At 37.4% G+C, this 17,816-nt stretch overlaps 1 protein-coding gene across 1 annotated transcript; it reads right to left on the bottom strand.

Annotated features, from left to right (window-relative positions):
- Positions 1–3,755: 3,755 nt before the first annotated feature.
- Positions 3,756–17,051, bottom strand: LOC576588 (ficolin-2). Its single transcript, XM_030989610.1, has 8 exons — positions 16,977–17,051; positions 16,210–16,270; positions 15,125–15,358; positions 12,767–12,868; positions 10,895–10,975; positions 7,931–8,076; positions 6,867–7,128; positions 3,756–4,659 (listed from the first exon to the last, which is right to left on the bottom strand). The coding sequence occupies exons 1-8, from the start codon at positions 16,977–16,979 to the stop codon at positions 4,394–4,396; spliced, it is 1,155 nt and encodes a 384-aa protein (XP_030845470.1). The 5' UTR covers positions 16,980–17,051; the 3' UTR covers positions 3,756–4,393.
- Between the last annotated feature and the right edge of the window lie 765 nt (positions 17,052–17,816).

Here is a 17,816-nt window from a genome sequence, read left to right as displayed (position 1 = left end):
ATTTATTGCATTTTTTTTTTGTGGGGGCGTCGATGTACCCTAGCGCCCGCTGCGTACAGTAATGATTCATTGGCTAAGCAATGACCTCGTTACTGTGAGCCCCCAGGATCAAAACCGTGTCGATATGCTATATTAGTGCCCTTTTATGAGGTGTTAATCCCCATTACTGTCAGTTATGACTTAAGGACGTAGGTCCCCTAGTTGATTAGCATTGTGGCACACACATGCTTTAGCAGTCACGCAAAACACACACTCCCCAATCGTCATTCAATAAAATCTGAGAATGTATACTATTATCTAGATCTATTAGGAATAAATCATTGTCAAAATCATTCAATAAATTGGGGTAAAAAATAAAATGGTTGCAAAAGGGACATAGTATCTTTAATGTCTTGGCACAGGACATTAGTGCCGATGGGACTCGAACCGTGAATCATGTTATCCACAGTCCGGTGACATATCCACTAGACCACGATACCTTAACGATATCGGTTGAACATTCTGTCCTGGGTTCATATTATTTTTTTCATTTGTCAATATTCCATTTCAGGCTATTTGAAAGAGATGATACGTTTGTAAAAATTGGTATTTTCGTTTACCAAATGTAATGATGGTTATTCATACCTTAATGTTTACGATTCGGTTCATTTGTAACATATATTTTTCGATGGGGGGGGGGGGGGGGATTATTTTAAGAATCTATTGATGGTGTTTTACATGTCGTATTAATCTGTATTCTCTTTGTTGTTTTGTCGTATTAATCTGTATTCTCTTTGTTGTTTAAGTTTAAAAACTTATCATGTTATTACAATAGCGCTGAATATTTTAGTGTATTGATTACAAACAAAATCGAAGAAGTAAAATGTAAATTAACTATTTGTGTCTGCTGCATAATGAATAAAACGTTTTCGTTATCGATCTTTCAACTCCCTTTTTTCAATTATGATTCTTTCTCACTATTGTCTTGCAACCTTCAGATTCGACATCTGCTCTTTTTCTTCTGTATTGAAACAATTTAAAAACAAAGACCATACATCTTTTCTGTAACACACACACACACAAACATGCACATCCTCTGTCTTCCCCTCTCTCAGATTGTCTGATAAAAACTGCTACAGTAAAACCTGTCTATAGCGACCACTCAAGGGAGGCACAAATGCTGGTCGTTGTAGACAGGTAGCCGCTAACACAGGTTCGACTGTATTTGTTCTATCGTTCTACTTCTTTCCCATAATCAATCTCGCACATGTTGCTCCGGTTGTCTCATTTTCGCTCGCTGGACGTATATAGCAGACGACAATCGGCGGATTAGACGACACTTGGTAGTAAATTTGTATGTGAGATTGCTTCGCTAAATATAAAATACAAGAACATTTTCCATATCTTTAAACTATCATTGATATCTGATAATTAAACAGTTAGTAAAATAAACCTACCAAACTACATAATACAATGAAATACTTGACTTAAAGTAGGGGAGTTTGATGTGGTGCACAATTGCACCCCTCTGTAAATAATCGAATAGTCCATGGCGATCATGAATATTCATGTTTTTGCTTACCTCGGCAAAATGCTTGCCTTATACTAAATGGAAAAATTACGGTGGGGGGTTGGTTGAAATGGACATAATAAACCGATCAGAACTGATCTATTATAATTCATACTTCTTATCCTTCATGTGCTTGACCTAAAACCTTACATTCGCTTTGCAAACTGAGTCCAAAGTTCGACTTGTTTTACATGTGTTATAAAGGCAATTGCGAGCTTGCAACCTATTTTGATCAAATTATGGTGGGTGAACTTTCAAAAGTCAATGAGACATGAGGGCTCCAATGAAAGAGCTAGTGATAACGTACGTCGGGTGGATGTGCTTTTCGTTTAAACAAAAAATGAAATTTTAACGATTTTGGGGGGTAAAATTCCATAGGGTAACATGTTAGGCTGCTGACTCTGACGATAGGGGGCGTTCTCAAATGAGACTAAACGGATCGAGCTATATGGTCTAATTCTTCAATGGTAAGCTGTACATGTTAGTTCACTGTACCATCTGTTCTCTATACCAGTAGTAGAGAAGGGTAGTAGTAGTAGTAGTGGGAGTTGAAGTAGCAGTGGTGGTCGTGGTGATGGTAATACTGTTAGCCATGGGACGTTTTTTTATAAAGTTCTGCCGGATACGTTACATTTATTCATTAAATGCTTGTTTTGTTTTTATTCATGACGTTTTTCGAATGAATTGGAATTAATATTGGAGAAACTGAAACAAGACAATACTACAAAAAGCAAGTATCAGAATTATTTTCACCACATGTCATAGGATTGTGTACTCGTCTCTATTGTATACTTTTCTTCCGATAGCCTTTTTTTTATCTTGGTATTTTTTTTAAATACATCTTCTTTTGAAATTTATCTTCCCATTATTGCTCAATACACCAAAAACCTTAAAACTTCATAGAGTTGCCTTTTTATAAATGAATGAAATAAGAATGAGATATTGTTAAGAAATACAGAAGAGTACGATCAAAGACGAAATAAAAAAGAGAGATTGTTTATATGAGTTAAAACAATTTAATATGAATAAGATGTGCTTCTTAATAACAGGAAAAAACGAAACTTGGCAGAAAAATGCAAGGCACGAATCCTCTAAAAAAACAAGCTTAACAGATCATTGCAAATGAGAATCACAATTAAAATTACTTATAAAAAATTATGAACTATTACGGTCAGGAAGGAGAATACGTTCATTGAAATGTCGGACAGGCCGATATTTGGGGTCGTATGTTCCATTTGATCGTACAAACGAACGGAGTGAGGAGCATGTGGGCCTTCCTTCCTTCCTTCACACTGATGTTCTATCCTTTTCATCATTTTCAATGTGTAATACTAGAATATACGAATAATTCCTCTTCTATCTTGTCTATATTTTACTTTGATAGTTCTTTTATAATTATAAACACAACGATATACTTATATATATATATATATATATATATTACGTATTTGTACAATGTGTGACCAAAACAAAGTTCTATATATTCTTGTGAATTTGGATGAATAAAAAGAATTGAATTGAATTGAATTCTTATACTATGATACAAGTATTGAAAACAGTTGGGGCTGCATGAAAATCCATACTAAATAATAATTTATAATTATTTCATCATCAATGTGTGTGTCTGTTTAAAATTGATGAATTTTGTATAAAAACCATTTAATATGAATAGGATGTGCTTCTTACACTATGATAAAATAATGAAAAAGAATGGGGTTACATGAAAATCGATAGTTGGAAACAATTAATGAATATTTAATCATATATATATATATATATATATTCGTTTATTTATTCGTAGCAACCAAAGGGTTGGATTGATATAATACATACATTTTTACCATGATTATGACCATTATTCAATTGAGTACAATGAAATTGAATTTATGTGCATTTATGAGATAAAGATACTGTGAGATTTAAAAACAAAACGGAATTTATATGAGAAAGTTATGGCAGTTTTAGATTTTTAGGGGTCAATTTTTCAAGAATTTGAGAGATTTTTGACGGAGTCGGTTTCGGATTTGAATTTTGAGTACGAAGATGGCATTTTGAAGGTCAGGTTATACATCGCAGATGAAAGAACATCTCTTAGACTATCTAGAGGAATTTGTTTGAAGTTTGTAGGATCTACGATAGTGGAGATAGGAAGGAAGAAAGGCCTTAAAATGGACCAGAAACGGAAAAAATGGCGCATGGACGGTTATGCATGAGTGATTTCGAAAATTGAGGAATGTAGTGACCTTGATGAGATGTTAAAGACTAAGCCTATGAAATTTGAATGGAAATGGACTTGAGGAAAGCCCCTAACTAGGAATAACAAGCACTATGTGGAAAACGAATGCGATTTTCTGACGAAAACACTAAGGAGACGAAGAAGAAGAATATTAATGGGGCAGAATGTGAACAAAAACAAGGCGATGACGATTTCGTCATTAACATGAGCAATGAAAATATTTGTATAACACATCATATACAAATTAATAATATGTACAAAGCGCAAAGGTAACATTTCTGCCTCTTTCATAAATACATGAATATACAGTATGTAATTCACTGCATCTTTTTCGTAGTTCAAATTCTTGTAAAATATTATTTCATGATTATTATGTATTTAAGCAAACATTTGTGAACACTTACTAAAGCAACATGTCGTAACTCCCTTTATATTAAAATGATATGAAAATAAGTAAAACTGCTTTGAGGGTGTTGTAATTTGCGTCTTTCTCAAAGGGAAAAAAGCTGAGAAGCTGTGTGTGATAAGATACAACATGTGAAATGCGGTGCTCGTTCTTTCGAAACCCCGCGATGAACCGGCCCCTTCTTATCACAAGCCTTTTTAATTTACGTCGGGCGAAGCTTCATCTCCGTCTTCTTAAGGTATCCATAATCGAGCCAGGAACGCCAGACCACACCCGCGGATTGTTTCGCCAGTGCGATTGGACCTTTCATGTAAACGCCGTTGAGGTTAGCACGAAGGCAATCATTATACCCGTCAGTGTACCACCAGGCCCCTTTCCTACGAATGGCGCAGAGTAACCATACCTCACTATAAGGATTGCGGTCCTGTGTACTGAACGGAAAATCCGCATGATACGACATACTGTCACCTGCATAAGAATGAGAAATTGACTTATTGTATTGATACTCATGATATATACTATTTCAATATACGTTCTTTCCGTACCCGACTTGACGCTGTGTGTATGTATTGAACCGTCCGTCCGTCTTTTGTAACAGATGCGTTTGGAAGCATGCATTGGTCCTCTTCTCACCCCTCCCTTCCGCACTTGCTATCCTTTTACGGGTTAAAGAAAACAAACAAACAAACAAGCAACAACCCCCCCCCCCCCCAAAAAAAAAAAAAAAAAAAAAAAACGCTCTTGTTTACCGCGTCATATCTAAGATAGCCTCTTGTCGATGGCCCTCGCGTTTTTGGAGTCCGTAAATTCTGGCGAGCGAAGCAAGTCAGAGAAACAGAGCGCCATAATAACGATTTATAGTATTACCCTATGACACTACTAACCCTAAAAAGACTGGGCTATTTTAACCTTTAAACAAATTTCATGTGAAGTCATGAAAGACACCTTTACTTCTTAATGATGGAGTGCTGGTTTATTTGTCTTTTGTATAGTTTGTAATTTGATATAAATGATGCTTACATTGTTTTAATTAATCATTCTAACTAGTACTTATATAATTTGTTATATTTATTATTTTTCAACTGACATAATCATATACACATGAAATAACTGTTAGGAGGTTTTGACATTATCCAGTGACATACACTCGGCTTAAACCTGGTCATAACAAATGATATAGGAAACTTGAAACATTTATGCCATAAACACACATAGGAACTGCAAAGGGTTGTGTTCATTGAAAATTAAGTCATATACCATTAGCATATGTCATGCATTTCCTTAGATCAGTAATCAATTAATTTTCACTTCTCACTCTCACTGAAACTTTCATTAAAATTGATTTAGTTTTTCTGTTTTCTATGTTTTTCCTTGATTTTCTTTGCATTATTCTTGATATATTGTACTGCTTTATGTAAATGAGAATGCGATAAGTTTTTCACCATGCCAAATGGGAATACTAACAGTAAATGTGAAAAATGGGTATAAAACTTAAAAGTTGCATCTAAAAACTCTGTTTGTTATATATGGAAGATTTTTTTTTAAGAAAAAAGAAGAAGAGTTTTTAGTGATACACGATCGTAAAATGTTACAAAACACCCGGACCATTGGTCCGGTGTGCGCAAATTTGGTATCACAAGATGCGCAAGACTTTACGGAAAAAGTCATGAAGTGTCATCGTACAACATTTAAAGGTAATACAAAGTTTTGGGATGGGGTCAAGAATTTGGTTCACATGAACATATTGGAAGCATATGCGGTCATACAATATTCAGTGATCATTGTTGCGGTTGAAATCGAGTCTACAGTTATGAAATTGTAAATAATAAATTCTTTATGTTATATAGCTCCCTATCAAGGTCAAGATATTAATTAAGTTATAAAACAATTTTTCTTGACTAAGATCGACAAATTAGCTATTCCCGTTTGAAAATTATATATTACAACTACATATTCTGAGATTTTCATGGTCACAACCACCATTGTACGGCCGTAGGCGCTATTTGAAATTTATCAAAATTTACCGGGAGCACCGGTAAATTTTTATATTCAATTTTTCTCGAAAGGAGAAGTGTTTTAGGGGCTAATTTTTCTTGTGCTTATAATACATCTACAGGGGCATCCAAATATATCAAAATTGTAAAGAATCACTTTCCACCTAATTTTCAAATTTCCCAAAACTGTGTATTACCTTTAAGCATTACGAAGTAATCACGAAAATAGAGGAGGGGGGGGGGGGTAAATCATCACCCAGTCGTTTTAGGCTTAACGTATAACCGTTTTACCTTATTAACCTATAACTGTATGATCGTATTACCGTAGGGCCTTTTACCGTATTACAATGAACCATATGACTGAATGACGGTATTACAGGAAATCACGTGTTACTGTATGTTAGCCTATTAGTAACATATTACCGTATTACTGTTCCGGTGTAGTTCCATATTACCGTACCTACTGGAAAATTCCGTAAATTGAAATGTGTCCAATACGGCCATCCCCACCTCCCTCTCTCTTCCTTCCTCTATTTTTTCATGTTTAAAAAAAAAACCTTTATTGATTTGATTATTTCATAATGTAGTGATACCACGAGGAACCATATTTGGATGAAATAAAATAATAAATATCGTGTACAGGACACATTGCATTGGATCCCCCTATTAGGTCCTACATACCTGCGTCTCCGGAGTAGCTGCCAAGGGCCATGGTGTAATTTGCGACCTCGTCCGCAATACTGAAATTGCTGTAGGTGGCAAAGCGTGTATGTCCTTCGAAGTCTTCGAGATCGATCCGGAGCTCGTAGGTCTTCTGACGGGATAGACGGTGGATGTTGTCGTTACCTAGCCAGTGCTCGAAGGAAACGTTTCCAAAGCCGTGTTTGTAGTTGGACCAGAAAAGAAAGAAGTCAACAGAACCATCCTGTCTACGCTGGAAGACCTACACAGATAGAGAGAGAGAGCGGAAGACGAAGAGGGAGAGGGAGAGAGAGAGAGAGAGAGAGAGGCAGACGGACAAACAGAGAAAAGGAGAGAAAGACAGATGAAAGAGAGAGAGAGAGTGTGTGAGGGTGTGTGTTTATTGAGAATTATTTCAGAACATAATAACAGCCATGGTGCATGGCAGCTGAGATGAGATGCATAACTTTCATGTTTAACACTTAAGAGAGGGAGGATGGCAAATGCAATGTCTGTCATCAAATTTAGATGAATTTCCTTTTGAACAGTGTAGTAACACGAAAAAGAGTAGCTGTTATCACATTTCGCTCCATTCAAAAGGATACGCAGTCTAGATTGTGGGCTAAGAATGCGTGGGTAACGACTTTAACAAAATAAACAAAATCACTTTCAATGACCATGCTGCATTTACAATTCTGTTCTTCATGAGGGCCTCTCAATTTACACCAGCAATTACCAGGTACCCATTTACACCTGGATGGTGAGTGGAAAATGTGCATGAATAAAATGAGATATATGGCATATTACACCTGAGTTGATTCTTAACCCGATCCATTTTTCGAAAAATCAACTTAAGGGCAATTTTAGAACCCTATGTCCCATAGAATATTTTTTTGGATTACGTAATACTTCATTGTAATTTTTGCAAATATCATTGGGTGAGGCACAACACAAGGTTCTTTTTTCGAAGATAGTTGCTACCGTGTTTCTTGAAAATCTTTGCGATCATGTTCCAAGCGGATAGGGTTAATAGAGATGAAATTCTAGCTATCATCATTTCTCACCGTCCAGCGGCCACCGTCCGTTTCCATGTCACAGTAAACGAAGAGAGGGTCATCTCCAGCTCCATCGGGATAGATGGGATACACTCCACTGAGATGGGATAGGCCACCAGTCTGAATCTCTGCACAGTCACGTGGGAGGCTAGGAACTGATAAGAAATGCAAAGGTGTCTTTATTGAGGGACTTGAATTTCAGAGAACCGGCCTCTCATAGGAACAGGTCCCGGATTCGATCCTTACTTGGTACTTACATCCTTGGACAAGGTTTACTTCCGGCACAGGGAGATATATGTGTTTTGCCTGTTAAATTGGCCAAATATTCTACAAGGTGTAATCGATGGGCAACTGACTGGTTCTTTAAGGATCGACCTTCTTGAATGTAGTGTGATCCGAAATCGATAGCCTAGCGAATATAAATAATATCTTAAGTAATATCAAAGATCTTTGAGCACCCTTCGTGGTGGATGAAAGACCTACACAAGGATCCAATATCAGTGTTCGATGTAGTATAGGGATGGTGTCATACTAAAAAGACAGTGTAAAGGCTAGTCCAGAATCTGCACGGTCCTTTATAATTTCCCTACACACTTGATTCAAGTCGTCGAAGATGGCGTTATCAACAAACTCATAATTATGCTCACTAGCCCAGCCGGTCTTCCTAATTTAATGATCACGCCATCATCGGCTGGTTTCAAGTAAATAGGGAGAGGTAGCGTTGGTGTGGTGGAGATCAAAATTGAATAGGCTAGATTTTGGACTATGTAAAGGCCGGCTCACATAGTAGCGGCAGGACCCCCAAAAAGGCGACGGACGTAAAAATTACAACATATTGGCGGCAAAGCTACGGCAAAAGGGGAAAACCAAGATTTGCTGATGGATGGGAACGACCTTTAGCGACAACACAACGGCGATGGACGAATGGCCGCGGCATGGAACGGAGTCTAGCGACCAAAATCGGACGTTGTCTGGGCGGCGAGTGACGATATCTCGCTGGCCCCCGGCAACAAAGAACAAGGTCAGACGGCTGGCAGTGGATTAGCTGGAGGCAAGGAAGGGCGGCTGACGGTGGGTTGCGGGGACGATGACATGACTCAGCGGACAACATCAAAGTGTGTGTGTGTGCGGGTGGTATACAGAGTCGACTTTGGCGGTCCCACTCTTCACAGCGTTCTGGTCATCCACTCAGACATACGCAGTGTTTTGCTTGAGAAGAATCTACTAACTTTTACATTTTTACTTTGGATTGTACCATTTCAGTTTAAAATCGTGGACCACCGTTGCAAAATCGTAACCCATCGCAGACCATCGTTGCAGTGCCGCAGGTACTCGCAGACGACCCGCCATCAACAGTCATCACCCGTCACCCTCCGGCCGAAATTCGCAATCCATTGTCGTACCAAGGTCGTTACAATTTTGTTACTTGCCGCAATGTGTCGTCAGGGTTCGATAATTATGTAATGAGATTTCACGACCTCGAAACGATTATAGACGGAATCGCACGGCATGGGAACGTAAAGGAAATGAGGGTTGCGGTCTCCAGCGAAATCTGAACGGAATCACAACGAATTTGTTTGCCCATACAAAATTGACAACATGCTGAAAATTTTCCGACGATCGCGACTGATAATTTCGGCCGTCTGCGGTCGCTAGCGGATTTGTCATCGACAATTGAAGGCAACGCACGATGATTGGCGGGAAATTCAAGGTTGCATTTCGCAGCTTAACATAGATTGCGGTACCCCCTATCCGTCATAGTGTGAGCCGGCCTTAAAGCTATAGAAAACTTAATATAGAAAATGTCAAGTTGACAAGTAACAGGAGGAGTGATCATACCAAAATGTGGATTAAGCGGTTAAACAAAATGTTTACTTTGCATCAAGTCGCTTTTGATCCTGAATGATTAAATATATTATATGTCATTGAGAGCAGAAAAAAACATTTAGACTAAAATGGCCTGATATCTACAATATAATATTAAGATAAAAATTTCCTGCTATATAGCGCAACAAAAGATAAGGACTACAGAGTGTGAGTCAGTAATTCCAAGGCCCCTTTTACTGTTCATATTTTATTCATTTTGTTGATAATTCCTGAATGTCAATCTCCTACGGTGCTTTAAACACCGCACAAATCACTGATGCAGCCGATTGCGATTCGTTTGCAAGGAGCATAAAATGCTTATAACGCCGGAAGTTGAGTACGAGGTGTAATTCGCTTGACGTATGGCTGCGTTAAAGATACTATGTCCCTTTTGCAGCCAACATCAACTTCTGTAGAACTTTGCAGGAATTATGAATATGTCATGTATGTCCTATCTGTGAAATTTAAACGTTATAGTAGTGTCCTTATATTCAAATTATGCAAGGAAACCCCTTTACTTGCTACACTTCACTATCAGACAATATTGAGTGACTGACTGGCTTGTTTTCTTCTTTGTTAATTAAACATGATGGATGATCCATAAAATGAGCTGTAAAGGGAGCATGAGCATTTGTCTACATCAATAACCCACTTCTTGTAATGGCCAAATTAAATTGATTACATCTTTGCGCAGCATAAAATGTACGACCATTCGGTACAATGGTCTGAAAATCAGACTATTACTTACTGGCTCTATAGCTCCTAAGTCGATTTGACAACTAATAGTCCTTATTTTCCCACTTGAAGACTTTTTCAAGTCCCCCTTTTTAAGGGAAGTTTTGAATTAGTATTATCTTTCAAATGCAGTTGGAATTTAACCTTTTTAATTTTTTGGCCTGCAAAGGGGACATAGTACCTTTAACGACCTGCGTGCGTCGTATGAGGGTGACACCGTATAGCCATCATGGATTTGATTAAAAATAGCACAGTCCTACGTCAGTAAAATGAAAACCTCATGTGCAACGGGAATAATATTTTGTTCTTGGTAGGTTTCCTCCAAAAGACGCCGTAAAGTTGTTTAAAATGGAAGTGATATGATATGCTCACCGGCCGTGGCGGTGACTTGCGTCAATTCGGCCGGTATGATCGTAGACATGTCCGTGAAGTCAGTCATAAGTGATGGTGCTTCTGTTAAGACACAAGATTTATAGAAATCATTGAATAATAATAATGATGATCATAATGATCATCATAAAACAAAAATCATCATCATAATAATAAGATTAAGAAGGAGAACAAGAAAAAACAGAACGCGAAGAACAAGGAGAACGAAAACAACCAATTATGGCTTTTTGGTGTGGGGGTACTGCGGGGACCTAGGGGCACCGATCGTAGGCTTATGAAATGTGAATTTAAAAGGCCGCCCTGTTGGCAGTGATTATTCTGAAATGAACATAGTGCGATTTCTCCATGTGTAAATATATATGTATGTATTCGGGCTTATTAGATAACCGTGTAATTCCAAAATGGTCTACAGGCCTAACAAATAAACCCACAAGGAGTTACATGAGATCCACCGTTTTAATACAAACATTGTTCCGCCCCTTTGCATTTCAGCTCTCAGAATTATGGAAAGACAATATCGAAACTTTTCTAATGCTGGTACATTTTTAGGGCGGTATACCCCTCCCCCCAAAATTTACTCGAATACTATTTACAATGATCTCTACATCCCCCCCCCCCCGAATTCGAAAGATTAAGGCCCACTTGGAATGTTTTGCTTTCCTTATCGCATTACATATATTTCAAAATGACTGGATCAGCCCCCTCAGGATGTTTTGCTCATAATGCCTAGTCCCCTTGCCGACAAAAAAAAATACAAATATACGTTTATATTTGTATCCGTCGGCAAGGATACTGGAGATCAAACCCTTTGCATCCCTATCTTCCTCTCTCTCTCTCCCTCTGCCTCTTTTCCCTGTGTAACTGAAGATAACTCAACAACAAAGAACGGCTTTAAAAATATTCCTTTGCAAATACGGTTTTAGCCGAATGATAAACAAGAAGCATCCTGACATTTTCACAAATTACGCTCGTTACGATTTGATTAAGCGATAATAATGGAAAGAAAATAGTTGGGAAATATGTGTAGTACTGATGCAAACATTTGGGGCTCCTTCTATCTCTCTTCCACTCTCTTACTCTGCCCCTTTTCCCTGTGTGACTGAAAATCACTTAACAACCAAAAACGGATTAACACAAAAAATCAATCATTCCTTTGCAAATACAGTTTTAGCAGAATTATGTATTATTAACGAGTAGCATCGTGACATTTTCAAAAATTACGCTTGTTATGATTTGATTAAGCGATTATAATGGGAAAAAAAATAGTTTGGGAAACATGTGTATTACTGATGGAAACCTTTCGGGCCTCCCTCTTTCTCTCTTCCACTCTCTCACTCTGCCCCTTTTCCCTGTGTGACTGAAAATCACTTAACAACCAAAAACGGATTAACACAAAAAATCAATTATTCCTTTGCAAATACAGTTTTAGCAGAATTATGTATTATTAACGAGTAGCATCGTGACATTTTCAAAAATTACGCTTGTTTTGATTTGGTTAAGCGATTATAATGAAGAAAACAAAAAGTTTGGGAAATATGTGTAGTACTAATTGAAAGCTTTAGGGCGTGGAATCGTCGAAAAGATAGAAATAATGATAAAAGAAATAATAGGAATAACAATAATAGTAGTAATCTTCCGAACCAGGGCTCTTTCTTTTCTTCTCAAGATACCTTAATTCTTCTACTTTCTGCACATTCAAACTCTCTGAACGATAAATCATCGCTACTATTTAGTCTACTGCTATGATATTCTTCTAACTCACATGACATTAAAAGAATTGAAAAGGTCACAAAATAATCTTGTTTAAAAAAAAAACCTTATCAGAACCCAAATTCTTTGATATATTGTTCTCACGCTCATTACAATGTTTCCCTTGAAATCCAGGTAAACAGTGGCATAGATAACTCTCCATGGTCTCCTCACACCAGCCGTTTTCACAGAGCTTCTTGTCACAATCTATTAAAGATAAAGGATGTTAACTAAGTTCGTGTGTGTGTGTATATATACAGTGCGTCCCAGACAAAAATGAAACGAAGAAGTATCGTTTTTTATCATAAATTAATCAAAATTATAATTTATTAATGACACATATTTGTAAAGTTTAGATCCTCCTCCTAAAAATTTGATTCAACTCATACGATATGCATATTTCACGCTTGAGTGATTATCAAAACAATCTTAAAAGAGGAACCAAAAGAGTCATTTGGCGGGCGGTATCCGAATATCAAAATGAAAATCACATTTCTAGAAAGTTCAATTTCTGCCGTTTCATATGACACCTCAATCAAAAAAATTAGCAAGGACTAACAACGTTTTGTTTGTTTAAGGTAATGCTTGCATTTCCATAATTTTGGTTTAACGAGTTCATTTTTAATGGTTGCCTGCCGTAGCAACAAATAGAGTTGATAAATGACTTAACTCCGCGTTGTTGACGATCAGCCATGCACAAAGAGGTCGCAAGACTTGATGCATGTCTGATCGTCAACGAAATTTTCTCTTTGAAATTCAGATGCCGTGTGTGTGTGTGTGTATGTGTGTGTATGTATTGGCAATAGCTACAACAAATATAAAGGCTTTTATACTAATTTTCCACCGAGTGCAATTCGGTTCAATAAAAGGGGCAATCATTCAGTGTTTTATAACGTACTTTGTACCATAAAAGCATTTTGCCACGTAACGAGAGAAAAACACCAACCCTAAACGTGAGGTTTGCAAGGTAACGGGTTAATTCAATTAATTGTGAAGATGGTGTTTACGGTTACGGCAATGATCTACATCTGAGTAGTATATTTTATGGACATGGTGTAACACGAGTTGTTTAGACCTCTATGTAGGTCAAAGGTCTAAACAACTCGTGTTACATCATGTCCATAAAATATACTACTCAGATGTAGATAATTATATTACTAATAATTTTACTCGTGTCTCAAATATCCATGGATACGATACAAGAAATAGTCATTTTAATTTTGTTTTACCCAAGCGAAAAGGACAAATTGGAAACTCTTTTTATTTTAATGGTATCCAATTTTGGAATTCTCTCCCAAAACATGTCAAAATAGTTAAGAATTTTTCACACTTTAAAAGTGTATTAAAACAATACCTAAAGCATGAATCCCTTCAAGAACAGTAATATCAGTTATCTTAAATCACAGTTCATTATGTGTAGCGCATGTTTTTAAGTTTAATCTTGCATAATATACCGTAGATCATTGTTTGCTTTTGTTGTTGTTTATGTTATATTATTTATTCGTAAAGGTCGTAGTAGTTATTAGTTGTGATATTTTATTCTCATGCCGTATTGTACACGTACTTTATAGGATCCCGTTGGAAATAAGCCTTTTTCGGCTTTCATGGGTTATCCTGTCAATTGTATCTTCTCGTTTCTTTTTGCTTTATGTATGCATTCATTGTACTATACTTGACGAATAAAATCAATCAATCAATCAATGAAGTTATGACTACGTAAACCAGCGCTTCTTAATTTTTTTCTTAAACTCAAGGCCCACCAGTTGCTCTGTACTATAACAAAAAAGAACAGATAATTTATATTTCCCTCAAGATAATTTTCAATCAACTTTCTTATGCTTAATCGGAAATTGCTGAAATTTTCACTGACCGGTTCCTTTCAGTTTTGTGTTTCCATCAAAACCAACTAGATACTGGGATGGATTTCCCTCTTTAAATTCGATGGGTAAATACATGCAGATGGAGAAAGGTGCATGTTTATTTTCTATATGAGATTTACTTTATTGAGCGCGGGGGCTTAGCGGAGAAATCCACCCCCCCCCATTGAACATGACGTTTTCCCCAAGCTTCGTAATTACGGAAATGCATGGGTTTATATTATCGAATGTTCATCAATCCTTATATTCGATAGAACGGCTTGGAAAACTATAATGTTCTCGGGGTTATGAAACTTCCATATTATGAACCCTATTCAAATTTCGGAATTATGAAACCTTACAGCATTTTCGAAATTATGGACCGTTTGAAGAACGAGCCATAGGAGTGAACAGCCCAAATGTTTGGGAGTTGTATACCCTATATCATTTTTGGCATAATAAACCACCGGGCCAGGAATTTGAAATTTGTATTCCGGAATTATGAACCTTCATAGAATTAAACTGCGGAAAATGAGTGCCCTCATAATTATCGCCTCATTTTGTGTCACAAAAAACAGAGTGGGGGGGGGGGGGATTAAATGATTACCAGGAAATCTGCATGCTCTGTATCCGGGAGGAACTCCGAACTTTCCATTCCGTCTGGGACAACCGTTAGTCGCTGTCGAAACAGGGATGAGCTTCGGAATCATCTGTACCATACTGCCGTTGGTGTGTTGCTTCGGCAGACACTCGTTGAACATTGGTAAGGTGTAGTTGAGTCCAAACAAATTCTTGTGGCAGGTTTGTATCCTTTCCATTGCATCTAATGGCGCGGGTAAGGCTGTGTGTCAGAATGATGATGGTGATAATGATGTTGATAATGATAGCGATGTGATGATAGTGTTATTGGCGATGGTGGTGGTGACGTCGATGGTGATGATGATTATGATAAAACGCCACCACCAACAACAACAAAGTCATAATAATGATAATGATTATGATAACAATAATAAAAAGACTGCTAATGATAATGATAATAATAAAATGATAATAATAATAAAAATAATAATAATAATAATAACAAGGCAATGACGATATTCGTCATTGCAATAATAATAATATATTAATGATAACAATAACAATACGAAGAAGAAGAAAAACAAACAACAAAACAAAAGTGTGGATTTTTAAATGGGGGTCTTAAGGTGGGGAAGGGCACTAACGGCAGTGGCGGATCAAGGGGGAGGGGCGGGTGCCCGGGCCCCTCTCCTTGAAAAAAAAACAGGTAAAATTACGTTAATTTTACCTTTATTTGGAGACGGCCCCCTCTCCTTGTGCTCAAAGGGAGGGGGCTATTTTTTCATCTAGAATCTTATTTATCAACGCCGCCAGGGATTACTTAAAGTATAAAAAAACAAAACATCTTTAATGATGATTTTAAACCTACACAACGCACTTTTATAAACAAAGTGTATGGTGTATTCGAGGTGCTAAGTCGGAGACAAATAAACAAAAAGTAGGCAAAACGATTTCTGAATACAAAGGAAAATTAAATTCCGTTTAAATGAGAATAATAATGAAAAATATGATATATAAGTATATATAAAGAATCGGGAAAAATATAGATAACAATAATTTAAATAGGGTAGCAATAGGGTTTGGAATTTCAAGTTTGAGGAGAAGGGTACATACCGACATACAGGATGATTACTGTGCCATATATGCACTTCCAATGAAGCTTTAGTTCACTGGTCTATAATGAGAAACAGGTTTTAATAACAAATTATCACGATTTTAGATACTCAAAATGACCACTATTTCTAAAGCCTTGAGCAGAGCCTGGTACTACCTGTCTCTGGCTGTGTCAAATAAGGAGTAGCATATGTAATATGTCGTCAGATTAGTATCAGAGTGCAGACACTGTTAGGCACAGTGGCAGACAAGACGCCGGGTAATCGTGACATCTAGGCTACAATCATTTTTTCGCCAAGATGGAAACTACTTCAATACAATACAATACAATAAAGTCATTTCTATAGCGCTCTTACAAACTAACTGTTGTTTCACAGCGCTTTACATAAAAGTTATCAAAGAATCTATAATGGTTGATCATGGTCAAAGATGAGAGTTTTGAGACATTTTCGGAAGACATCCAGCGAAGGTGCTAATCGGATAAAACGTGGAAGCTCATTCCAGATTCGAGGAGCACATGCATGGAAAGCATTGTCGCCAGCTTTGGTGAATGTTCGAGGAACGTGTAGCAGGGTGCTGTCAGTACACGAGCGAAGGCCAGGACGAGCAGACTGGTAGGATACGATGAGAGAATTTAGATACACTGGAGCTTTGTTTTGGATGCACTTGTAGACAAAAATATAATGAACATAACTTTTGGTTTTAGAATCATCATTATGATTATTAGGCCATGATTTACATTTTCTTTTTCTGCCGTAAGTTCTTACCATTTTTGTGAATCCTAAGTCATGAAGTCCTTCACGTACGGATGATGATGCGCAATGGAACACTGTTTTCCCAAGTGTGACTATTCTCACATTTGGATTCAGTACAGAAGCTACCTATAGGATGCGAACACAAAGCAACGTTCGCATTACGTTTTGCGTCGCGTATACCTGCACCCCTTCTAGTCAAAGAAAGATGGGAAGGCAGGAGAAAGTTAGTCTGCAAGCACAGACCCTAATTTGACACTTCATCACAAATTAATTGTGCCTTGAGAGAAGCCTAGCCCAGCTACCTACTGCAAACTAGGAGAAAGTTATGACCACCTTTACCTCTCCATTTTGCCGCCCCCTCCCCCCTCCCTGACGATGACCTGAATTACAAGTTCTCTCACATTTCAGTGTATAAAGACGAGGTTTCAACTCCCATCCACCACCACAGTGCCACGTAAATTCCTGGGCCCACGCTACGTCATTGCAGTGTTGCATAGCAAGTACACATGTGGGGCTAGTGGGGCGGGTTGGGCGGGAGGAGGAATTGAAAGGAAAGAAATGTATGCAACCCTTTTCTGAGTTTGGTATTGGCTTCATGGATTCGAAAGTATTATAACCTAGACTCAGCTATATGTAAACAGATTTTTTTTACAATTCGAAATGTGGTATCAGTACTTCAAATAAAAGTGAATGATTATTGCTTCCAAATTATAACATTCTTAATTCAATGCTTACAAGTAGAAGGCGCCGCTCTTTAAATTTCAACATAAAGTTGCAGTAAACTAAAGCCGTCATTGTAAAGAGCACATAAAGAGCATTTCCAATTATTTGCTCCCCATAATTTCTTGCCTT

The sequence above is a fragment of the Strongylocentrotus purpuratus genome, unplaced genomic scaffold (genome assembly GCF_000002235.5).
Source record: "Strongylocentrotus purpuratus isolate Spur 01 unplaced genomic scaffold, Spur_5.0 spur5_scaffold_18, whole genome shotgun sequence".
Taxonomy (NCBI): domain Eukaryota; kingdom Metazoa; phylum Echinodermata; class Echinoidea; order Camarodonta; family Strongylocentrotidae; genus Strongylocentrotus; species Strongylocentrotus purpuratus.
The sequence above is the reverse complement of the archived record's forward strand: the minus strand, read 5'-3'. Positions and strand labels throughout refer to the sequence as shown.

What these genes read in the sequence shown, in the direction of transcription:
- LOC576588 (XM_030989610.1), bottom strand. An exon ending in AGGGAAACATTGTAATGAGC is followed by an intron (nt 10,976 to 12,766) that starts GTGAGAACAATA and finishes GTGTCTTAACAG; the next exon opens with AAGCACCATCACTTATGACT. An exon ending in CAGCTACTCCGGAGACGCAG is followed by an intron (nt 4,660 to 6,866) that starts GTATGTAGGACC and finishes ATTCTTATGCAG; the next exon opens with GTGACAGTATGTCGTATCAT.